Raw genomic sequence first — 20710 nt, forward strand, 5'->3', positions numbered from 1 at the left:
GTCTCCTCCTGGTGGACAGAGTTTGACATGCCTTGTAACCCAATCATGCATTCATGTTTTTTTGACACATTTACAAAATATGATATATGTAGTATAGCCAGATCTGTTTGTGCCGTCTTTTGAACTCCTATAGTCAGTGACATTAACATAAATATTGCCAGAGAATGCGGTAGATAGTCTCTCTTTGTAGAAGTAAACTCAGTTGACAATCTGTCTTTCAACTTCCAATACTAATGGAGTACACAAATACATTTATTTTATTTATACAATTATAGATACAAATCAACATTAGTCACTAAAAAAATACTGTAGCTACAGTGAGACTGTTCATTGGACACAGTACTCTTTTCAACCCAGCACACTTTTCAACTCAATATCCATTGCACTCCTGTGGTGCAATAGAAGGACACCTCTACCAACCATTTAGTGATATTCGGACTAGTTTGGACCAGTGTTGCTGTATGACCTGTAAAATACTTGGCAGGACAAGTAAACACTTAACTGAAGAAAAAAAAAGTTAAGTCATGAGCTGATGACTGAAAACATATATCACATGAATACACACACATTGCAAAGGAGGCTGGTGAGGGGAGAACAGCTCATAATAATGGAAACCATGTGTTTGATACCATTCCATACATTCTGTTCCAGCCATTACTATGAGTCTGTTCTCTCCAATTAAGGTGCCACCAGCCGCTGTGCAAATGCTGTCTGACACAATTAAAAACAATTAGCTAAAACAGAATCGCAGGCACCATGTTAAGTAGTTCTGTTTGTCAACAGTGCTTCCCTTGCAATGTCAACTCTTGAGCATTAGAGGGGAGATATTCCAACACGAGGTGTGTTGTGCTGACTGTTCCAGCCACACAACGGCACTTGGTAACTCACTGGCACCCTTTGTTGGCTATTCAATCCATTTTCTGAGGAGGATGGGTGGGTTTCTGTTGCAGACTGGTCTAGGTGGGGGAGGAGTTTGGGGTTATGAGAACTCCTCTGTGAACCGCTTATGAAACTCCCTGATCTTTTCTAAAACGATCTTCAGCTTTTCAGTTGCAGGCAAGATGGTCATCCTACAGAAAGAAAAATTCAGTGTTATCGTAACTTAACCATCACTAAACACTGGCGTTGACATTGTACAGTAGCAGTGAACAGGTCTAACCTGAAGTGGTAGGTTCCATCCCTCTGTCCGAAGCCACTCCCTGGGACCAGACAGATGCCCGTCTCCTCCAGCAGTTTCATACAGTAGAACATGTCTGGAGCCTGTTCCTTTTCCTACACACACACAGCGACACAGAGGTGTAGTGAGCATATGGGTTGAACAACATTGGAAGAATCAAAACAACTGAGAAGAGCATCAGAAACAGGCAGAGAATTTAAATGAAAATAAAGAGGGAGGGGGGGGGGGGTAGAGAGCAAGGAAGAGAGACCTTGGCCGCGTTGATGGCTTTTTCTGGCAGTGTGAGGCGGGGGAAGGTGTACATGGCTCCCTGGACAGGGTTACAGTGGATCCCTGGGACCGTGTTGAGGACCTGCTCTGTCATCTTGGCCTTCTCAGACAGGATATGCAGGTTGGCAGTACGCTCCTGTAAACAGGTCAGGTTAATACCAACAAGTTGTGACACAAAGTACATACAAATTTTTAAAAACTGAACAGCACTTGTTACACTGTAATAAGCTTAATGCAACATTTATCCTAACTGAACATCCACATCATGTGTATGCTGACCTTGATGAAGGTGGCGTAGGAAGGTTCGTCAGGCTGGGGGTGGTTGACTACCAGGTCCAGCAGGGCCTGCCCAGGGATGGAGGGGCACAGCCGCACAGACACCAGCTTAGTCAGCTGCAACTTTACCTCAGGGTCCATGTTAATCACCTCCATGTACCCTCCCCTGAAACCACACCTGCAGGACAGTCAGTGACAAACATCAACATGGTACATTAACTTATTCCTTGCAGAAAATTGGAGAACACTTCATTCACAGCCAACGTATCAAAAGGTTCGTTTTTTTCTAAAAGAGCCAAGTAGTGCAGTCAGTCACCATCTGAGAATGTGTGGGTGTGTAGCTAAAGACTTACTCTCCCATGTAGCATTTGGAGGTGGAATGGAAGGAGGCCAGCTCCACAACACTGGAGTACTCAGATCCCATCTCAAACAGAACCTTCTTAAAGGAGTGGAACTGGCAACCCTCCATGTACACATTATCCTGGTAAACCTAGCAGGAAGAGGGAGGGAGTCATACATATTGAGCAACTAGTCTAGAATAAACACCTTAGAGAAGGGGGCGAAAGGTCAAACCAGAAACAAGAGATTTAATAATAATACAATTACCTCATCAGCCATCAGGAAAAGGTGCTCCTCAGCAGCGAATCGGATCACATCTTCAATGCACTGCCTGCTCTGGACTTGACCTATCACAGTGAAGGGAGTCCACTAATCAGAACAGATATTGGGTATAAATTAAAAAGGACTGACATATCACTAATGTTTTGGAACGGAAACTTTTCCACATACCTGTGGGGTTGCCAGGGTTGATAATACAGAGGGCGCGGGGGTTACAGTGCTCCCTGGCTGCCTTCACAGCCCTCCTCAGCTCATTGACGTCCAGGCTCCAGCACTTGTCCTCATCCAGGTAGTAGCTGATCTGGACAGCCGCCAGCTCAGCAAGAGCAGCAGAGTAGAGGGGGTACTGAGGGATGGAGATCATCACCCCTGTACGGGTCTTCCCCTCGCCTGACGTCAACAACTTCAGCATGGTCTACAAGACAGAGGGAGGAGATGTGAGGGAGGTAGAAAGGACTGAAAGGGGAGAGTCATGTACTGTAGATCCAATTGCCATTGACCGGAAATTAAAATAAAGTAAGTTTGTCATCATCATTCTTACCGCTATGGCATCACTGGCCCCAGAAGAGAGGTAGATGTTGTCAGGGTTACTGGGAATTCCACCGTCCCGCTTCTCAATGTATTTAGCAACATCTTGTCGTATGACCTCAATGCCTGAACTAGCACTGTATGCACCTGGAGTAAAAATACAAGTTCAATGGATATTTATACAATGTTTGTCATTCAGCATGTACACACTGCCTGCCTACAGTAGAACTAGTGGTGTTTCACCTAAACTACCCCCTCCACAGGCCTGAAGGATGCGCCGTGCTCGGTTTTTAGCGTCCTCTGGAAACTTTTTGTCTTCTAAGAGATCCGGGTAAACGCACAGCGCTATAACCTGACAGGAACAAAGCAGATCAAGTCATATTTTGTAAATAGTCATCTGTAATAATGGGACACTTGGATATAAAAAAGTACCACAGGTTAAGAACAACAATTAACAGACCTGTCTGAAAAATGTGATTGGTTTCTGGCCCATGGCATGTGCGTCACCAATGTTGGCTTTAATGACCTCAGTGAAGGGCTTCTTAACTCCCTGCAGATAAACAGAGTTACAGTTATTACACAGATATGGTTATCCACAGTGCATTCAAAAAGTATTCATACCCCTTGACTTTTTCCACATTACAGCCTTATTCTAAAATTGATTAAATTGTTTGGTTTTTTGCATCAAATCTACCCACGACAGAAGGAAAACGGGTTTACTTTTTGCAAAAGTATTAAAAATAAAAAAACAGAAATACCTTATGTAAATAAGTATTCAGACCCTTTTGCTATGAGACTTGAAATGTATCTCAGGTGCATCCTGTTTCCATTGATGATCCTTGAGATGTTTCTACAACTTGATTAGAGTCCACCTGCGGTAAATTCAATTGATTGGACTTGATTTGGAAAGGCAGACACCTGTCTAGATAAAGGTCCCACAGTTGACAGTGCAAAAACCAAGAGGTCAAAGGAATTGTCCATAGAACTCAGACAGGATTGTGTAGAGGCACAGATCTGGGAAAGGATACCAAAACATTTTTGCAGCATTGAAGGTCCAAGAACCCAGTGGCCTCCATTCTTAAATGGAAGAATTTTGGAACCACTAAGACTATTCATACAGCTGGCCATACTGAGCAATCGGGGGGGAAAGGCCTTGTTCAGGGAGGTGACCAAGAACCCAATGGTCACTCTGACAGAGCTCCAGAGTTCCTCTGCTGAGATGGTTGTCCTTCTGGAAGATTATCCAATCTCTGCAGCACTCCAATCAGGGGGAACAATTATCCTAAAATAGATTAAGGGCTGTAACGTAATTTTCGGGGGGGGGGGGGGGGGGGGGGGGGGGGGTCAAGGGGTCTGAATAGTTTCCGAATGCACTGTACAACAAAGTCAGATTTAGTGCACAACAACCTCAAACAGCAAAACTTGTGCCAACTAAGATGACAACTCTAAACTTGGTTTAAAATCCCTGCTTATTTTAACCATTGGACTTTGTATCATTCCAGAAGCCAACAGGCTATCAAAGAGGGACAGGACAGCTGTGATACTCACACTGTGTGGAGGACTGGGGAAGAGGGGAATGATCTGGGTCAACAATAAGGCTGCCGTGCCAATGCCTTTCTTTCCCGCTCTTTTCTCTCCTTCTCATTCTGTCCCTGCTCAAGGGCACTCCATTTCCCTCCAGTTCTCATAATCATAATTTAATTCAAACTCGTGATACTGATGGAAATTTGCAATACAACAGCTTGATTTTCCAAGAAAACAGGGACAAGCCCCAGATTGTGGAAACAGTGTGTAACATGACATTGACATGTTATTTTGTGTAGATGCAGTAGACCTAGTAGTCATTGAACAGCATAATGTGATAAGCCCCTGAATAAGCCACCCATGTTTTTACTGTGCAGCAACTCGATTAGTGGAGTTTAACTTTCCTTTACCTTTTGTAGTCCCTGAGGTGTCATCTAGGCTACACACTACAGAACCGAATATTAAAGACAGCCTATGTGATGTCTATCCTGCATTTACTGTATGTCTGAGTGCTGCGTCTTCTGTTCAGCGATCTAAAGATGACACTACTCTACTTGCTGTAGCTAAATAGCCACTCTGTTTGTCCCCCTAACTGAAATCTAAAACTACAGGAGACCTCCCCGATGTCCTCCTATTGGTCAATATTAGGGGGCGTCTCATGACTTTGCCAATCAAAGAAGGCAAGAGAGACCACTACTGGTTCCGTTTAGACTAGGCCTGGCTGACAGTCAGCATGGAATCGTTTTACTTGAGTCATCTCCATTATCTTAACCAACTGATTGAGTTTGAGTTTATTTTTACAGGGACAGTGCACATTAATCAACGTTTCAGTAAAAGTGCCGGTTTTAGCCAGCCGGCTAATTTTCAACCGCAGTCCCTGGGCAGGTTATTAAAAACAATTACAATATAGACAATAGCAACATAGAACAAGACATAGCATACAGACATAGCAACATAGGACAAGCAAGACGTAGCATACAGACAGAGCAACATAGAACAAAAAGCAGCAAGACAAAATTCATAAAAAAGCAACAAAGTGTTTCCACACCTCACAAGTTACAGACAATTCACTTCATTCTATAAATGAACAAAAATATAAAACACTTAACGATTTTACTGAGTTACAGTTCATAAGGACATCAGTCAATTTAAATAAATTCATTAGGCCCTAATCTACAGATTTCAAATGACTGGGCAGGGGTACAGCCACGGGTGACGTGGTTACATGTGGTCTGTGGTTGTGAGGCCGGTTGACGTTCTGACAAATTCTGGAGGTGGCTTATGGTAAGGAAATGACCATTAAAATCTCTGGCAACAGCTCTGGTGGACATTCCTGCAGTCAACATGTCAATTACATGCTCCCTCAAAATGTGAGACATCTGTGGCATTGTGTTGTGACAAAACCGCACATTTTAAAGTGGCCTTTTGTCCCGATCAGAAGGTACAGTTGTGTAATGATCATGCTGTTTAATCAGCTTCTTGATATGCCACGCCTGTCAGGTGGATGGATTATCTTGGCAAAGGAGAAATGCTCACTAACAGGGATGTAAACAAAATGTATGCCTTTTGTGAATATGGAACATTTCAGCTCATGAAACCTGAGACCAACACTTTACCTGTGCGTTTATATTTTTGTTCAGTGTAATTACCATACAGGTCTGGGCCCGTATCCACAAAGCATGTCAGAAAAGGTCGTAGGATTCCTGTTAAAGAGACACTACCCAGAAAAAAAAACTGAGCCAGGAGTAAAATCAACACAAAAGTTTCTCAGCTAGTAAAACACAACAGGTATCGCAAAGGAAATACAATAACGCTCATTGCATGGTTGCAAATTACGGGGAACAACTAATCATGATAAGGCATGGACAACGCCGGTGAACGTTATAGCACGCTTCAGACAACCGAGTCACGACGTCAAGTCAAAGTCATTTTATTGAAATTACGTGGAATCCTTGATTCCGGTGTGTGCCCAGTGGGAGTGAATGTGACTGTACAATCAAATATTGTGATGGTAAACGTGGGATATAATTTGCCTGACATTAAATCACTTTGCCTACTCTTAATTATTGGCCAATATGTAGGCATGCATTTTTTATAAATTCTGATGTTATTAAAAGCGTAATGGACAATTACCGTTATGTCAACACACTCGTCACTCCCGTTTCACAACTAAATTGCTTTGGCACTGTGGGCATCAAGTCACTTGCCGATAATATTGCATACAACATTTGAAAAGTCTCATTACAATGTATTCTAAGTTAACATAAGCCTTTGATGCCTTCAATTGCCAAACTTCTAGGCATGACGAATTTATCCTCCAAAAGGGATAACTTGAAATAACAATCGATAGAAAGACGTGCTTATTTACTAGCCTAGTTATAAGTATTTAGGCAAGGCCTATCATGTGAAATAGGCCTCACGTGAAATCACTTTCAAAAGCTTTGTGGATAAGGCCCCTAGTTTCACTGCCGTCTTAGAGTCGTAACACTCCTGTTATTCCCATAATTAAATCAGAATAAGTTACATTTGTGGTTGCTGCTTCAGCCAGTGTAATTTACGCTAGCCAATGTGATTTTGGACACGGCAAGTTTTGTAAGTGTTGTATAAGGGTAATCAAATGGCACTTATTATTCACACAGAAGCCTGTTTAAATCTAGCCTGACTGCCGTCTGTTCCACTCAGAAGTGGAACGTTAACTACATATTTTTTTTTTGAAGACTGGTGCCCAGACTCATTTGAGTCAGTTTGAGCTCCAGCGTTGATGTTTTCATTCATCTGAGCTGTTTTTAAAATCAGGGCAGTTGAGAATGAGCAACATGTACTTAAATACTGTAAACCTCATGACTCAACAAGTGTGCTGTCCATGATGTGATTTACTCTTCTCTGCTTCCACAGTCTGCCTGCTATAGACAACAAAAAATTATAGTGAAGTTGTTTTCATTGGATTATGCAACGAGAAATGTAATTAGCCCTGGACATATCTTGTTAGCATGCCCTGTTAATTTAGTTTCAGACCAGGGCAAGCAACTGCCTGTCCATGTACCCTATAAGGTTTGTCATAAGTCAATATTTGCATTTAGTGTGTTTTACTGACAGGCCTATGCTTATCTCTGGGAGTTTGTGAGGTCCAGAAAGGGGCACTTCCTTTCTTGTTCTCATTATTCGTTTGGGTGTAACAATGAGTTTGCTGTTCACGGTGTGAGAACTGCTAGTCGTTGTCCCACTTAAAACCCACCACCCTGCCAGCTCAGTTCACCACGAGGCACTGCCAGCAGGGCTTTGGACAGGCTAAGTGAGACCAGAGCAACTCCATTCACTGTAGCTTCATCAGTGAAATGCATTACATTTCAAGTTGTATGATAATTTATCAAAAAGTGACACTCCTTTCAGACATTTTTACTTGCTGCAAGACATTCTGGATAAGGGCATTTGACAAAATGTTAATTTCAGTACTTCGCAGAAAAGCCTGGCAATGGAGGTAGGTCGCCATAGAAACCCCAGTGTCTCTATCACTTTGCACTCCCTCATTGATCACCATGAAAAGACCCTTCAGGGCGCCAACCAAACACACAGGCAGAGCTAGCCCCAAAACTAAACTGGCCAAATTATACACTGAGTGTATAAACATTAGGAACAACATCCTAATATTGAGTTGCACCCCCTTTTACCCTCAGAACAGCCTCAATTCGTTGGGGCATGGACTCAACAAGGTGTCGGAAGCATTTCACATTGATGCTGGCCCATGTGGACTCCAATGCTTCCCACGGTTGTGTCAAGTTGGCTGGATGTCCTTTGAGTGGTGAACCATTCCACCACACACACAGGAAACTGAAAAACCCAGCAGCTACACTCAAACCGGTGCACCTGGCACCTGTGAACATACCCCGTTCAAAGGCATGTAAATCTTCTGTCTTGCCCATTCACCCTCTGAATGGCACATACACAATCCATGTCTCAAGGCTTAAACATCCTTCTTTAACCCGTCTCCTCCCCTTCATCTACACTGATTGAAGTGGATTTAACAAGTGATATCAATAAGGGATCATAGCTTTCACCTGGTCAGTCTGTCACAGAAAGAGCAGTTTTTCCTCATGTTCTTTACACTATTTACCTAATGAGTTCAATGTAATTGTTTTATGCTCAGTTATCTTTTTTTCCCCTTCTGGAAAAGTAGGCTATAGTACCAACCCATTTATTGTATGCCGGTCTTTGTATGCAGCCTAGGTGTAAATGACTGACCAGTCTGAAGTATTGAGTCCACCCAAAACATTACATAATACATACTTGCCTTCAATTGAAATTGTCTAATTGTGCCATTCCACTTCAAACCATACTGATCTTTGTCCCATCTGTTGTGCTGAGTTAACAATTGTCACTGGCCAGTGCCCTGACAGAAAGTATCTCAGCTGACTAGCCAATGGCATGAGCCAACTGTAGCTTATCAAGCTCATTGCACATACTTTATAGCTGGAGGGAGAGAAAACAGGTGCAGTTGTGTTCAACTTCAGACCTACTGTACTTTCTGGCTAACCTGAGCACCCTATGACACTCCTTAGAAAGAAGCACTGGGGTGATGTCACAAGGGGAACCTGCTCGACAGTATTCAGCTGTTAAGACGTGGCACAAAACCCAGTGAACTTTGCTCATAGAATTAGGAGTGACAATACACTGAAAATATATATATATTTTTTAACAACATGCAACAATTAACAATTTTACTGAGTTAGTTCATATTAAGGAAATTAGTCAATTGAAATTACACCCTAATCTATGGATTTCACATGACTTGGCAGGGGCGCAGCCATGGGTAGGCCTGGGAGGGCATAGGACCACCCACTTGGGATCCGGGCCTACCCACTGGGGAGACAGGCCCAGCCAATCAGAATTTGTTTTTCCCCACAAATGAGCTTTATTACAGACAGAAATACCCCTCAGTTTCATCAGCTGCCCGGGTGGGTGGTCTCAGCCGATCTTGAGATATGAAAAACTTGAGATATGGCATTGCGTGACAACTTATTTTAGAGTGGCTTCGTATTGTCCCCAGCACAAGGTAATGTAATGATCATGCTGTTTAATCATCTTATTGATATGCCACACCTGTCAGGTGGGATGGAGGATCTTGGCAAAGGAAAAATTTTCACTAACGGATGTAAACAACTTTCAAAAGCTTTTTGTGCGTATGGAAAAATTCTGGGTTATTTTATTTCAGCTCATGAAACATGGGACCAACACATGTTAAGTTTATATTTTTGTTCAGTCTAAGTAACTTAATAGGATCTCTATGACTCTGCTCTACACAGATTCAGACCAGCCCAACAGAGAGAGCCAATTCAAAGACATGGATGTTGAACGTACCCAATATCTACTCTAAACCAATCCAATGTCTACTCTGAAACATTTGATTCTTATCCCCACCTCAAGCCATAAGAGGGAGTGACATCTCCACTCCTTTCAGTTGATTGCATTGTATTCGTATGTGACGCCACTAGTTGTAGAAATCCTTTAGGAGACTACTGCCTCGAGAGAACAATGCAGCGTCTCCAAAGGAGCAAGTGAGCATTAGTTTCAGTGCAGCCCAGGAGAACATCACAGCCCCTCGCAAAGACTAATCCTTTGCCTCGTGTTTGTATTTTCTCCTAAGGAAAGCATAGCACTTATCAGCGTCACCAATCTCAAATTTTTACATTTAAGTCATTTAGCAGACACACTTACCCAGAGCAACTTACAGGAGGAGCAAGTAGGGTTAAGTGCCTTGCTGGAGGACACAGACATTTTTCACCTATTCAGCTCGGGGATTCAAACCAGCAATGAAATACCTTCTGGTTACTGGCCCAACGTTCTTAACCGCTAGGCTACCTGCCGCCCAGAGCTCACCATCATTATGCAGCGCTACACTATTTGACGGTGTCTGTGCACGCAACGCTTAATTTTTTAAAATAGTAAATAGGATGACTGAGAGTCTGACATTGCCTGTGTCACAACTTATTTAGCATGCAGGGTTGTGTAAGTGTGCAGCCTGGTCTCAGACTAGACGTAACATTGTAAACGTAAATCTGTGCAACTCAAATTAGTATGATATGGAACCAAACATAATATTAGAGAAGGTTAATTACACTGAGTTATTTGCCCAGTTATAGCTTATTTTTGGTCAGCAATAAACATCCTGTAAAAGTAACGGTGTGTGCGTCACCTGCGTTTTTGCCAGTGGGCCGTTGCCAGAGGAGCGAGAGACATTGTGCAGCAGTTAAAATAACAATATAGCATACAACAGAGTAACTAGATAGCCAATTCAATACATATTCTGTAGTTAGGATGGTTAACTCACTAGTTTTTTATTTATTTTACCTTTATTTAACCAGGTAGGCAAGTTGAAAACAAGTTCTCATTTACAACTGCGACCTGGCCAAGATAAAGCATAGCAGTACAACAAAAACAGAGTTACACATGGAATAAACAAACGTACAGTCAATAACACAATAGTAAAATCTGTATACAGTGTGTGCAAATTAATTAAGGCGGTAAGGCAATAAATAGACCAATAGTGGCAAAGTAATTGCAATTTACAATGGAGTGATATATGTGCAAGTAGAAATACTGGTGTGCAAAAGAGCAGAAAAACAAAAACGGAGATGAGATAGGTAGTTGGTTGGATGGGCTATTTACAGATGGCCTGTGTACAGCTGCAGCGATCGGTAAGCTGCTCTGACAGCTGACGCTTAAAGTTAGTGAGGGAGATAAGTCTCCAACTTCAGTGATTTTTGCAATTTGTTCCAGTCATTGGCAGCAGAGAACTGGAAGGAAAAGCGGCAAAAGTAGGTGTTGGCTTTGGGGATGACCAGTGAAATATACCTGCTGGAGCGCGTGCTACTGGTGGGTGTTGCTATGGTGACCAGTGAGCTGAGGTGGAGCTTTACCTAGCAAAGACTTAAATGACCTGGAGCCAGTGGGTTTGGCGACGAATATGTAGCAAGTACCAGCCAATGAGAGCCTACAGGTCACAATGGTGAGTAGTATATGGGGCTTTGGTGACAACAGATGGCACTGTGATAGACTACATCCAATTTTCTGAGTAGTGTTGGAGGCTATTTTGTAAATGACGTCGCTGAAGTCAAGGATCAGTAGGAAAGTCAGGAAAACATTTGGGTTGAGGCACAGTCACAGGAAATACTTGTTTACCTGCTGTATGGTAGCAGGGTGGAATTCTTTTCGTGGTAGCAGGGAGGAGCTAACCACTTGGGGAAAGTGGAAGAAGTCAGTTTTACGAGGGTATGTTTGGCAGCATGAGTGAAGGAGGCTTTGTTGCGAAATAGGAAGGCAATTCTAGATTTAACTTGGGATTGGAGATGCTAATGTGAGTCTGGAAGGAGAGTTTACAGTCACCAAGGTAGACACCAAGGTATTAACACAGTCTCCAAATAAGGGCCAGATGTATACAGAATGGTGTCGTCTGCATAGAGGTAGATCAAAGAATCACCCTCAGCAAGAGCGACATCATTGATATATACAGAGAAAAAGAGTCGGCCTGAGAATTGAACCCTGTAGCACCCCATAGAGACTGCCAGAAGTCCGGACAACAGGCCCTCAATTTGACACACTGAACTCTGAGAAGTAGTTAGTGAACAAGGCGAAGCAGTCAGAGACACCAATGCTGTTGAATCTGCCGCTAAGAATACAGTGATCGACAGAGTCGAAGGCCTTGGCCAGGTCGATGAAGACGGCTGCACAATACTGTATTTTATCGATGGCGGTTATGATATCGTTTAGGACCTTGAGCGTGGCTGAGGTGCACCCGTGACCAGCTCAGAAACCAGATTGCATAGCGGAGAAGGTACGGTGGGATTCGAAATAGTCGGTGATCTGTTTGTTCACTTGGCTTTCGAAGACTTTAGAAAGGCAGGGCAGGATGGATATAGGTCTGTAACAGTTTGGGTCTAGTGTCTCCCCCTTTAAAAAGGGGGGATGACCGCAACCGCTTTCAAATCTTTAGGAATCTGAGACGATACGAAAGAGGTTGAACAGACTAGTAATAGGGGTTGCAACAATGGCGGCGGATGATTTTAGGAAGTGAGGATCCAGATTGTCTAGCCCAGCTGATTTGTAGGGATCCAGATTTTGAACATAAATGAAGGTGAAGGAGAAGCGGGAGAGGGCTTGGACCAGTTGCTGCGGGGGGTGGAGAGCTGTTGGCCGGGGTAGCCAGATGGAAAGCATGGCCAGCCGTAGAGAAATGCTTATTTAAATTCGATTATCGTGGATTTATCAGTGGTGACAGTGTTTCCTAGTCTCAGTGCAGTGGGCAGCTGGGAGGAGGTACTCTTATTCTACATGGACTTTAGTGTCCCGAAACTTTTTGGAATTAGTGCTGCAGGATGCACATTTCTGTTTGAAAAAGCTAGCCTTTGCTTTCCTAACTGACTGTGTGTATTAGTTCCTGACTTCCCTTCCCTGAAAAGTTGACTATCGTGGGGACTACTCGAAGCTAGTGCAGTACGCCACAGGGTGTTTGTGCTGGTCAAGGGCAGTCAAGTCTGGAGTGAACCAAGGGCTATATCTGTTCTTAGTTTTAAAAAAATTGAAAAGGGCATGCTTATTTAAGATGGTGAGGAAAGCCCTTTTAAAGAACAACCAGGCATCCTCTACTGATGGGATGAGGTCAACATCCTTCCAGGATACCCGGGCCAGGTCGATTAGAAAGGCCTGCTCGCATTAGTGTTTTAGGGAGCATTTGACAGTGATGAAGGGTGGTCGTTTGACCGCGGAACCATAACGGACGCAGGCCATGAGGCAGTAATCGCTGAGATCCTGGTTGAAAACAGCAGAGCTGTATTTAGAGGGAAAGTTGGTCAGGATGATATCTATGAGGGTGCCCATGTTTACGGATTTGGGGTTGTACCTGGTAGGTTCCTTGATAATTTGTGCGAGATTGAGGGCATCTATCTTAGATTGTAGGACGGCCGGGGTGTTAAGCATATCCCAATTTAGGTCACCTAGCAGTACGAACTCTGACGATAGATGGAGAGCAATCAATTCACATATGGTGTCCAGGGCACAGCTTGGAGCTGAAGGGGTCTATAACAAGCGGCAACAGTGTGGGACTTATTTCTGGAGAGATGGATCTTTAAAAGTAGAAGCTCGAACTGTTTCTGCATAGACCTGGATAGTATGACATATTTTCAAAATCTGACACGATAGGTAAATTAACAACAAGCTAAGCTGTGTTTTGGTATATTTCACTTGTGATTTCATGAAAATAAATAAACCCGGAATTGACTCTTATTTTGAAAAATCACTGTTCCATTGCCTGCCTTTTGTCCATTTAAAGGGATATCAACCAGATTCCTTTTCCTATGGCTTCCTCAGGGTGTGAACAGTCTTTAGACTGTTTCAAGCTTTTATTCTGAAAAATTTGTGAGATTTATCAAATCGCGTCAGTGGATAGCTGAATGTCCTTCGATTAGTTCATGCGCGCGAAAGTTGTAGCTCAACATTTTCTTTATCTCTGTTATTGAATAGTTTACCGTCCGGTTGAAATATTATTGATTATTTATGTTAAAAACAACCTGAGGATTGGTTATTAAAAACGTTTGACATGTTTCTACGAACTCTACGGATACCATTTGGAATTTGTCAACCCTTGACCTGCCTAAGGCTGTGTAATACTGAACATAACGCGCCAAACAAATGGAGTTTTTTTTAATTTTTTTTATCCCCAATTTTCGTGGTATCCAATCGCTAGTAATTACTATCTTGTCTCATCGCTACAACTCCCGTATGGGCTCGGGAGAGACGAAGGTCGAAAGCCATGCGTCCTCCGAAGCACAACCCAACCAAGCCGCACTGCTTCTTTAACACAACGCGCCTCCAACCCGGAAGCCAGCCGCACCAATGTGTCGGAGGAAACACCATGCACCTGGCCCCGTTGGTTAGCGCGCACTGCGCCCGGCCCGCCACAGGAGTCGCTGGAGCGCGATGAGACAAGGATATCCCTACCGGCCAAACCCTCCCTAACCCGGACGACGCTAGCCCAATTATGCGTCGCCCCACGGACCTCCCGGTCGCGGCCGGCTGCGACAGAGCCTGGCCGCGAACCCAGAGACTCTGGTGGCGCAGCTAGCACTGCGATGCAGTGCCCTAGACCACTGCGCCACCCGGGAGGCCCCCACAAATGGAGTTTTTTTTATATAAAAATAATCTTTATCGAACAAAAGGAACATTTATTGTGTAACTGGGAGTCTCGTGAGTGCAAACAACCGAAGAACAAAGGTAAGCGATTAATTTTATTGCTTTTCGACTTTCGTGACCAATCTACATTGCTGCTAGGTGTTTGTAATGTTTTGTCTAGTGATCGATAAACTCAAACGCTTGGATTGCTTTTGCTGTAAAGCATATTTTCAAAATCTGACACAACAGGTGGATTAAGAACAAGCTAAACTGTGTTTTGCTATATTGCACTTGTGATTTCATGAATATAAATATTTTTAGCAATGTTTTTTGAATTTGGCGCTCTGCAATTCAGCGGTTGTTGATGAAAATGATCCCGCTAAAGGGATCCGTGCGTCAAGAAGTTAACCTCTACATCACCAGAGGAACAGAGGAGGAGTAGGATGAGGGTACGGCTAAAGGCTATAAGAACTGGTCGTCTAGTGCTTTGGGAACAGAGAATAAAAGGAGCAGATTTCTGGGCGTGGTAGGATAGATTCAGGGCATAGTGTACAGACAAGGGTATGGTAGGGTGCGAGTACAGTGGGGGAAAACCTAGGCATTGAGTGACGATGAGAGGTTGCATCTCTGGAGGCGCCAGTTAAGCTAGGTGCGGTCTCCGCATGTGTGGGGGGTGGGACAAGGGGGCTATCTGAGGCATGTTGAGCAGGACTAGGGGCTCAGCAGTAAAATAAAACAATGAGAGCTGCCCTAAACAACAGTATACAAGGCATATTGACATTAGAGAAAGGTAAAAAGCAATCACAGGTGTTGATTGGGAGAGCTAAGACAACCAGTAAATGATCAAGCAGGCATCAGCTGTGTAACTGAGTGATCATAGGGTCCAATGAGCAGCAATAGATGAAACAGGGAGCCGTTCTGTAATCGATTACTACGCTAGGAGAGTGGGAGACCCGGCGTTCAGGAAGCTAGCGGGCCGGGGGATAGCAGTTGGATTATCACCAATATCCACAACACAGAGGCCGGTTAAGAGCACATCAGCCGAATTACGTCAGCAAACCAGTCGTGATGGATCGGCGGGGCTCCGTGTCGACAAAGGGTCCAGGCCAATTAGCAAGAGAGGTATTGTAGTTGGTGTACTTCGTTTGCTAGCCGGGAGATGGGCCTTGCTCAAGCCTAGCTCGAGGATAACTGGTGCATGCTTCTGGACAAGGGCATTAGCCACAATAGCTACTCGGTAGCAACTAGCTATCTGCGAAGATCTGGTGTAATGGTCCAGAGCTTGCAGCAGGAATCCAGTGATGTAGTGGGGGAAAAAAGCAGTCCGATAAGCTCAGGGCTGATATCGCGCTGTGCAGACTGGCAGGTATTATCCGGGCTAAAGCTGCTGAAGTCCGAGCTAAAAAGGTAAAGACCACTAGCAGTGGCTAACAATGACTAAATAGCTAGTAGTTAATTAGCTGGGTTAGCTTCTGATGGAGGTTCCAGTTATAAGGTCTAAAGAAATAGCAGCTCCGTACCACATTGGGTGAGGCGGGTTGTAGGAAAGTATATTTAATTTGAAAATGAAAAAAAAGATTGTATGTATGAAATTTATACAAAAAAATAGAAAAAGACTATATTTACATGGGAGGGAAACTAACACTTCTTACTGCTGCGCCATCTTGGAACATGAGTTGACAATAATACCTGCTAATAGTTATGTCCAAAAATAACTTTCCACCTGGACCACGTGTAGGCTAAAACCGCAAATGGCCGACATGCAGTTGATGCAGGTGTGGAGGAGATAAAACCAAAACCAATGCTGCATTCTCCGGTTCTAAAACAGTCTCTCAAGCGCTCAAAATTGGCTAGAATTGTCCTCTATTAAATACTGGCCATGTAATTCTGACAAAGTAAAAAATTAGAATAGCCTAATTGACAAGTAGCCTAATATCTCCCTGGCCTGAACACTAAATATTTTAGCCATTCAAATAGATAAACATCTTAGTTCAACCTGGGCTCAAAGCATGTTGTATTATTCTTTACGTACATCTGAGACATTCCATTCGTGACACACACACACACCTATTACAAAACATTCAGTATGTTACGAATTTGCAAAACGTATGATATGTTAATTCTGGCTAGCTAGCTAACGTTAGTCAGCTAGCCACTGTAACCTGGCTACCAGCCTAGTGGTTAGAGCTTTGGGCCAGTATCCGAAAGGTTGCTGGATCGAATCCCCAAGCTGATAAGGTAAAAATCTGTCAATCTGCCCTTGAGCAAAGCAGTTAAACCACTGTTCCCCGGGCGCCGAAGACATGGATGTCAATTAAGTCGGCCCCCCGCACCTCTGATTCAGATGGGTTGGGCTAAATGCGGAAGACACATTTCAGTTGAAGGCATTCAGTTGTACAACTGACTAGGTATCCCCCTTTCCCTATATAGTACATTTTGCAAATTCGTAATATATGTATGAGTTGCAATTCTAACATATGTTACTAATTGCAATTCGTACAATATCATACGAAATGAATGATGGACATCCACAAATGAATACATAACATACGAAACGTTACATATAATACTAAGTGAGTGTTTCAGTTTAAGTACAGAATACACAATGCTCTGAGACCAGGTTGAAGTGAGGCACTTTGCTAACCCTACGGTAAGTTAGTGGGAGGGATTCCACTTTTCATCACCTTCTTATGGCTAATTGGTATGTTTTTACGCCTGCTACACTAGTTTAATGGGCAACTTCCCATTGACTGAACACATCTGGTAATTTGCTCCATGTCACCTGGTACTCTCAAGGAAAAAGTCAGCCCCTTGCTCAAAAGCTTTGTTTGTGAAAGCAGCAGCAGGACCGATTATTGCAAACCTCTATCCAATAGTAGACATGAAAATGTACCTCTTTGAGCTCTTTTTCAATCTGCACTGCACGTTGCACAATTGGACCACGGACAGCATACTCAATCCGCTTTACATTCGGGTTCATAGTGTCCACGTTAAGCACCCTCTCCCGGTGCCCAAGTCCATTTTCAGTCATGTTCGGTTTCTGGAGCTCACAACAATGTTCCGCTGGCAGTCCACGAAATGGTCTGTGGAATTTAGAGAAACAAGGAAAAGTGGTTGGTAAGTTTGAAGTGTGAAACAACCAATGCACAGCAGCACCACACCAGGGTGTACAGTACGGGTAGGTACTAGCCAAAGACAACATTAGGCCTACTGTTGCAGAAGACACGTGCACAATGCGAAGGCAAAAAGCCCACCAACCATCCAGCGTGAAATAATTGTTTCCCTACTTGTCTTGCTTTCTTTCGTTCAATGACCTAAGCTGAATATAAAACTGTTTTGTTATCAGAGCTTACCAGAACCACCAAAAACGCGCGTTTAAGCGGTCACTAGATAGTGCCTGTCAGTTCCAGCTCTTTCTCTATTCGGCTAAAGTGACAACCTCTCTTACAAATAACAGTCGATGGTTTTATAAGGTTGTCACGCCTCCTTTAGACTTCTGGTATCTAAACCCCCCAGGCCAGTCATTGTCATTTTTTTTGTACATCATGTTCTCTTAACTTGATCAATTTTGGAGCACAAATACATTTATGCCGGTTTAGTAGCACCAGAATTTTTTTTTTTTTAAAGATTGAGATATTGATCCTAGCAACTTTAAAAGCACATCACCTGAATAAGCTCACTTTTTGCTGTAACACGACTGAACTAGGTTAAGGTTAGCGGCTTGCGAGTAGTTTTAGAACGGCCTGTGACATGGTTCGTGAATGTAAAATGTTGTCCTGCCTATGTGAGATGAGAATAAAAAAAACTTTGCACCGTTAATATGTGTCATAGATTTTGAAGGGTTTGGGCTAGAAACAATCCGTTTTCTCTGTAGTAATGATGCAAGCATGACAGTAACGGTTGCGCTCAGTGTATTCTCAATGTCACTAAGAGGCTGCATGCAGTACAGCGAATGAATGATGACAATTATTATCAGCGTTATAATTTTTTCTCGGTGGCTAAATTGGATGCATAACCAATGGTTGCCTACCTCGTCATCGAATATGCAGGCGGCGCTAGACAGCTATAACATATGGGCCGTGCACAAAACAAAACAGAATATAGGCCGTGCTCTACATGGAACCCAAAGGGTTCTCCTATGAGGACAGCAGAAGAACCCTTTGAAGCCCTTTTTTTCTAAGAGTGTAGTTTAAATACTTAAATAGGCCAGCCTAGACATTGAAGAGATAGCTGGGGTGGATTTAAAGAACACTTGTGACCCAAAATATTTGTTTTTTTATTATCTATAATTATCTCCATTTAGGTTTTCAATGGTCAAAGTTTAAAAACATTAACCATTTCATTGAAGGATTAATATTATTGCCATGGAGTGTTGAAAGACATTTTTGCCTGAGCTCTTTACATTGCTTTCTGGAATTGCACAGAACCTGAATGGGCTACAAATTAGTCTGTGGCACTGGCACAGCACTGTGTGCTCTTAACTGGGCCTCTCCAGCCCTCCTCTTCCCACCGAGGGGTGTAGTGTTACTCTTACTGCCTGACCAAATGTGCACATGCTGCACCCCCACCCTGAGGTCATGGCCCAACTCCAGAGGTTGCTACCACAACAACACTCTCACACCCCCCCCTGCACACATGTAATTATCAAACCATTCCCTTGAATGTCAACATCCTAACCTAAATAACTGTAACATACTCCAATGCACATGTTTGCAATTATCCATGTCACATATGTCAGCAATACAATGTTCCCCTGGACATTTTTGACTGATCGTCAAACCAGTTTGTTTTAAACAGTCCTTCTAAAAAAGAATGCCCTGTGAAATGTTACATTGCATAGGTACTATTCCAGGGTAACTATGTTACATAATTTTTACATAGATTATTTCACTGGTACTCTGGTATCAGACATATCCTTTATAGCAAGTTGATACAGGCTCAGACCTGTTGCACTGCGTTACATGTGTTTGTTAGTTGAAATCAGACAACATTCTCTGCACGCCTAAAAGTGCTCTGGTCTGACCTACTGAAATGACAGCACACTGTAGGCGGCTGGAGGTCATCCCTTCATATAGAGCTGGACATAAACTCACTATTTTGCTTAACCTTTGTGACGGTCCAGTCTAGTGCATGTCTTCTGTATGAGACCCTCACAGTCACTCCTACAGTGAAATGACTCAGTACTCACTAGAGAACTGTATCCTCTCTGTGGATGTAGCCACTAATCCAGCGATGGGCAAATGTAACAGTATTGCTTCCGTCCCTCTCCTCGCCCCTACCTGGGCTTGAACCAGGGACCCTCTGCACACATCGACAACAACCACCCTCGAAGCATCGTTACCCATCGCTCCACAAAAGCCACGGCCCTTGCAGAGCAAGGGGAACAACTACTTCAAGGTCTCAGAGCAAGTGACATCACCGATTGAAATGCTATTAGCGCGCACCACCGCTAACTAGCTAGCCATTTCACATCGTTTACACTCACCCCCTTTTTGACCTCCCTCTTTTCCGCAGCAACCAGTGATCCGGGTCACCAGCATCAATGTAACAGTATAGCTTCCGTCCCTCTCCTCGCCCCTACTTGGGCTCGAACCAGGGACCCTCTGCACACGTCAACAACAGCCACTCTCGAAGCATCGTTACCCATCGCGCCACAAAAGCCGTGGCTCTTGCAGAACTACTTCAAGGTCTCAGAGCAAGTGAAGTCACCGATTGAAACGCTATTAGCGCGCACCACCACTAACTAGCTAGCCATTTCACATCGGTTACACAAAGTAAGATCCAGCACGCGGGTACTTTTAGGCATGCAGCACTTTTAGGCATGCATTCAATCCAGCCTGCGGGAGGGGAGTTAAAAAACACTTCAGGCCACACTTAAACGTCTAAAACTAGATCGAAAGTATGTCAAAATCACGATGTAGCCCTCGAGCCAAAAAGTTTGCCCCCCCCTGCACTAGTCAGTGGAAGCACAATGGTTCTCTCTGTATATCCCTGTGTGTCTGTGAGGCCATTTTGTCTCTGGTGTACCCCATTGGAAGAATCCAGAAACATCCGGTTCTCAGGGATACAGTATTTTCAACCTAGCTTACTTTTCCCCTGTAAACTGGATGTGGCGACCCCGGTCAGGCATTTCTTTTACACCTGCTACATTAGGTT

The 20710-nt window shown here is 43.6% G+C and overlaps 1 protein-coding gene across 3 annotated transcripts; it reads right to left on the reverse strand.

Annotated features, from left to right (window-relative positions):
* Positions 1 to 239: 239 nt before the first annotated feature.
* LOC129859141 (alanine aminotransferase 2-like) lies at positions 240 to 18015 on the reverse strand. Of its 3 annotated transcripts, none has more exons than XM_055928534.1 (12): positions 17908 to 18015; positions 17448 to 17637; positions 3330 to 3419; positions 3113 to 3221; positions 2883 to 3016; positions 2513 to 2756; positions 2330 to 2409; positions 2077 to 2213; positions 1727 to 1901; positions 1428 to 1583; positions 1160 to 1272; positions 240 to 1070 (listed from the first exon to the last, which is right to left on the reverse strand). In XM_055928534.1, the coding sequence occupies exons 2-12, from the start codon at positions 17583 to 17585 to the stop codon at positions 980 to 982; spliced, it is 1467 nt and encodes a 488-aa protein (XP_055784509.1). In that variant the 5' UTR covers positions 17586 to 17637; positions 17908 to 18015; the 3' UTR covers positions 240 to 979. The 3 variants fall into 3 exon arrangements, with proteins under 3 accessions (XP_055784509.1, XP_055784510.1, XP_055784511.1); XM_055928535.1 differs by lacking the exon at positions 17908 to 18015 and adding an exon at positions 17813 to 17837; XM_055928536.1 differs by lacking the exons at positions 17448 to 17637; positions 17908 to 18015 and adding an exon at positions 4804 to 5424.
* Between the last annotated feature and the right edge of the window lie 2695 nt (positions 18016 to 20710).

The sequence above is a fragment of the Salvelinus fontinalis genome, chromosome 7 (genome assembly GCF_029448725.1).
Source record: "Salvelinus fontinalis isolate EN_2023a chromosome 7, ASM2944872v1, whole genome shotgun sequence".
Lineage (NCBI taxonomy): Eukaryota > Metazoa > Chordata > Actinopteri > Salmoniformes > Salmonidae > Salvelinus > Salvelinus fontinalis.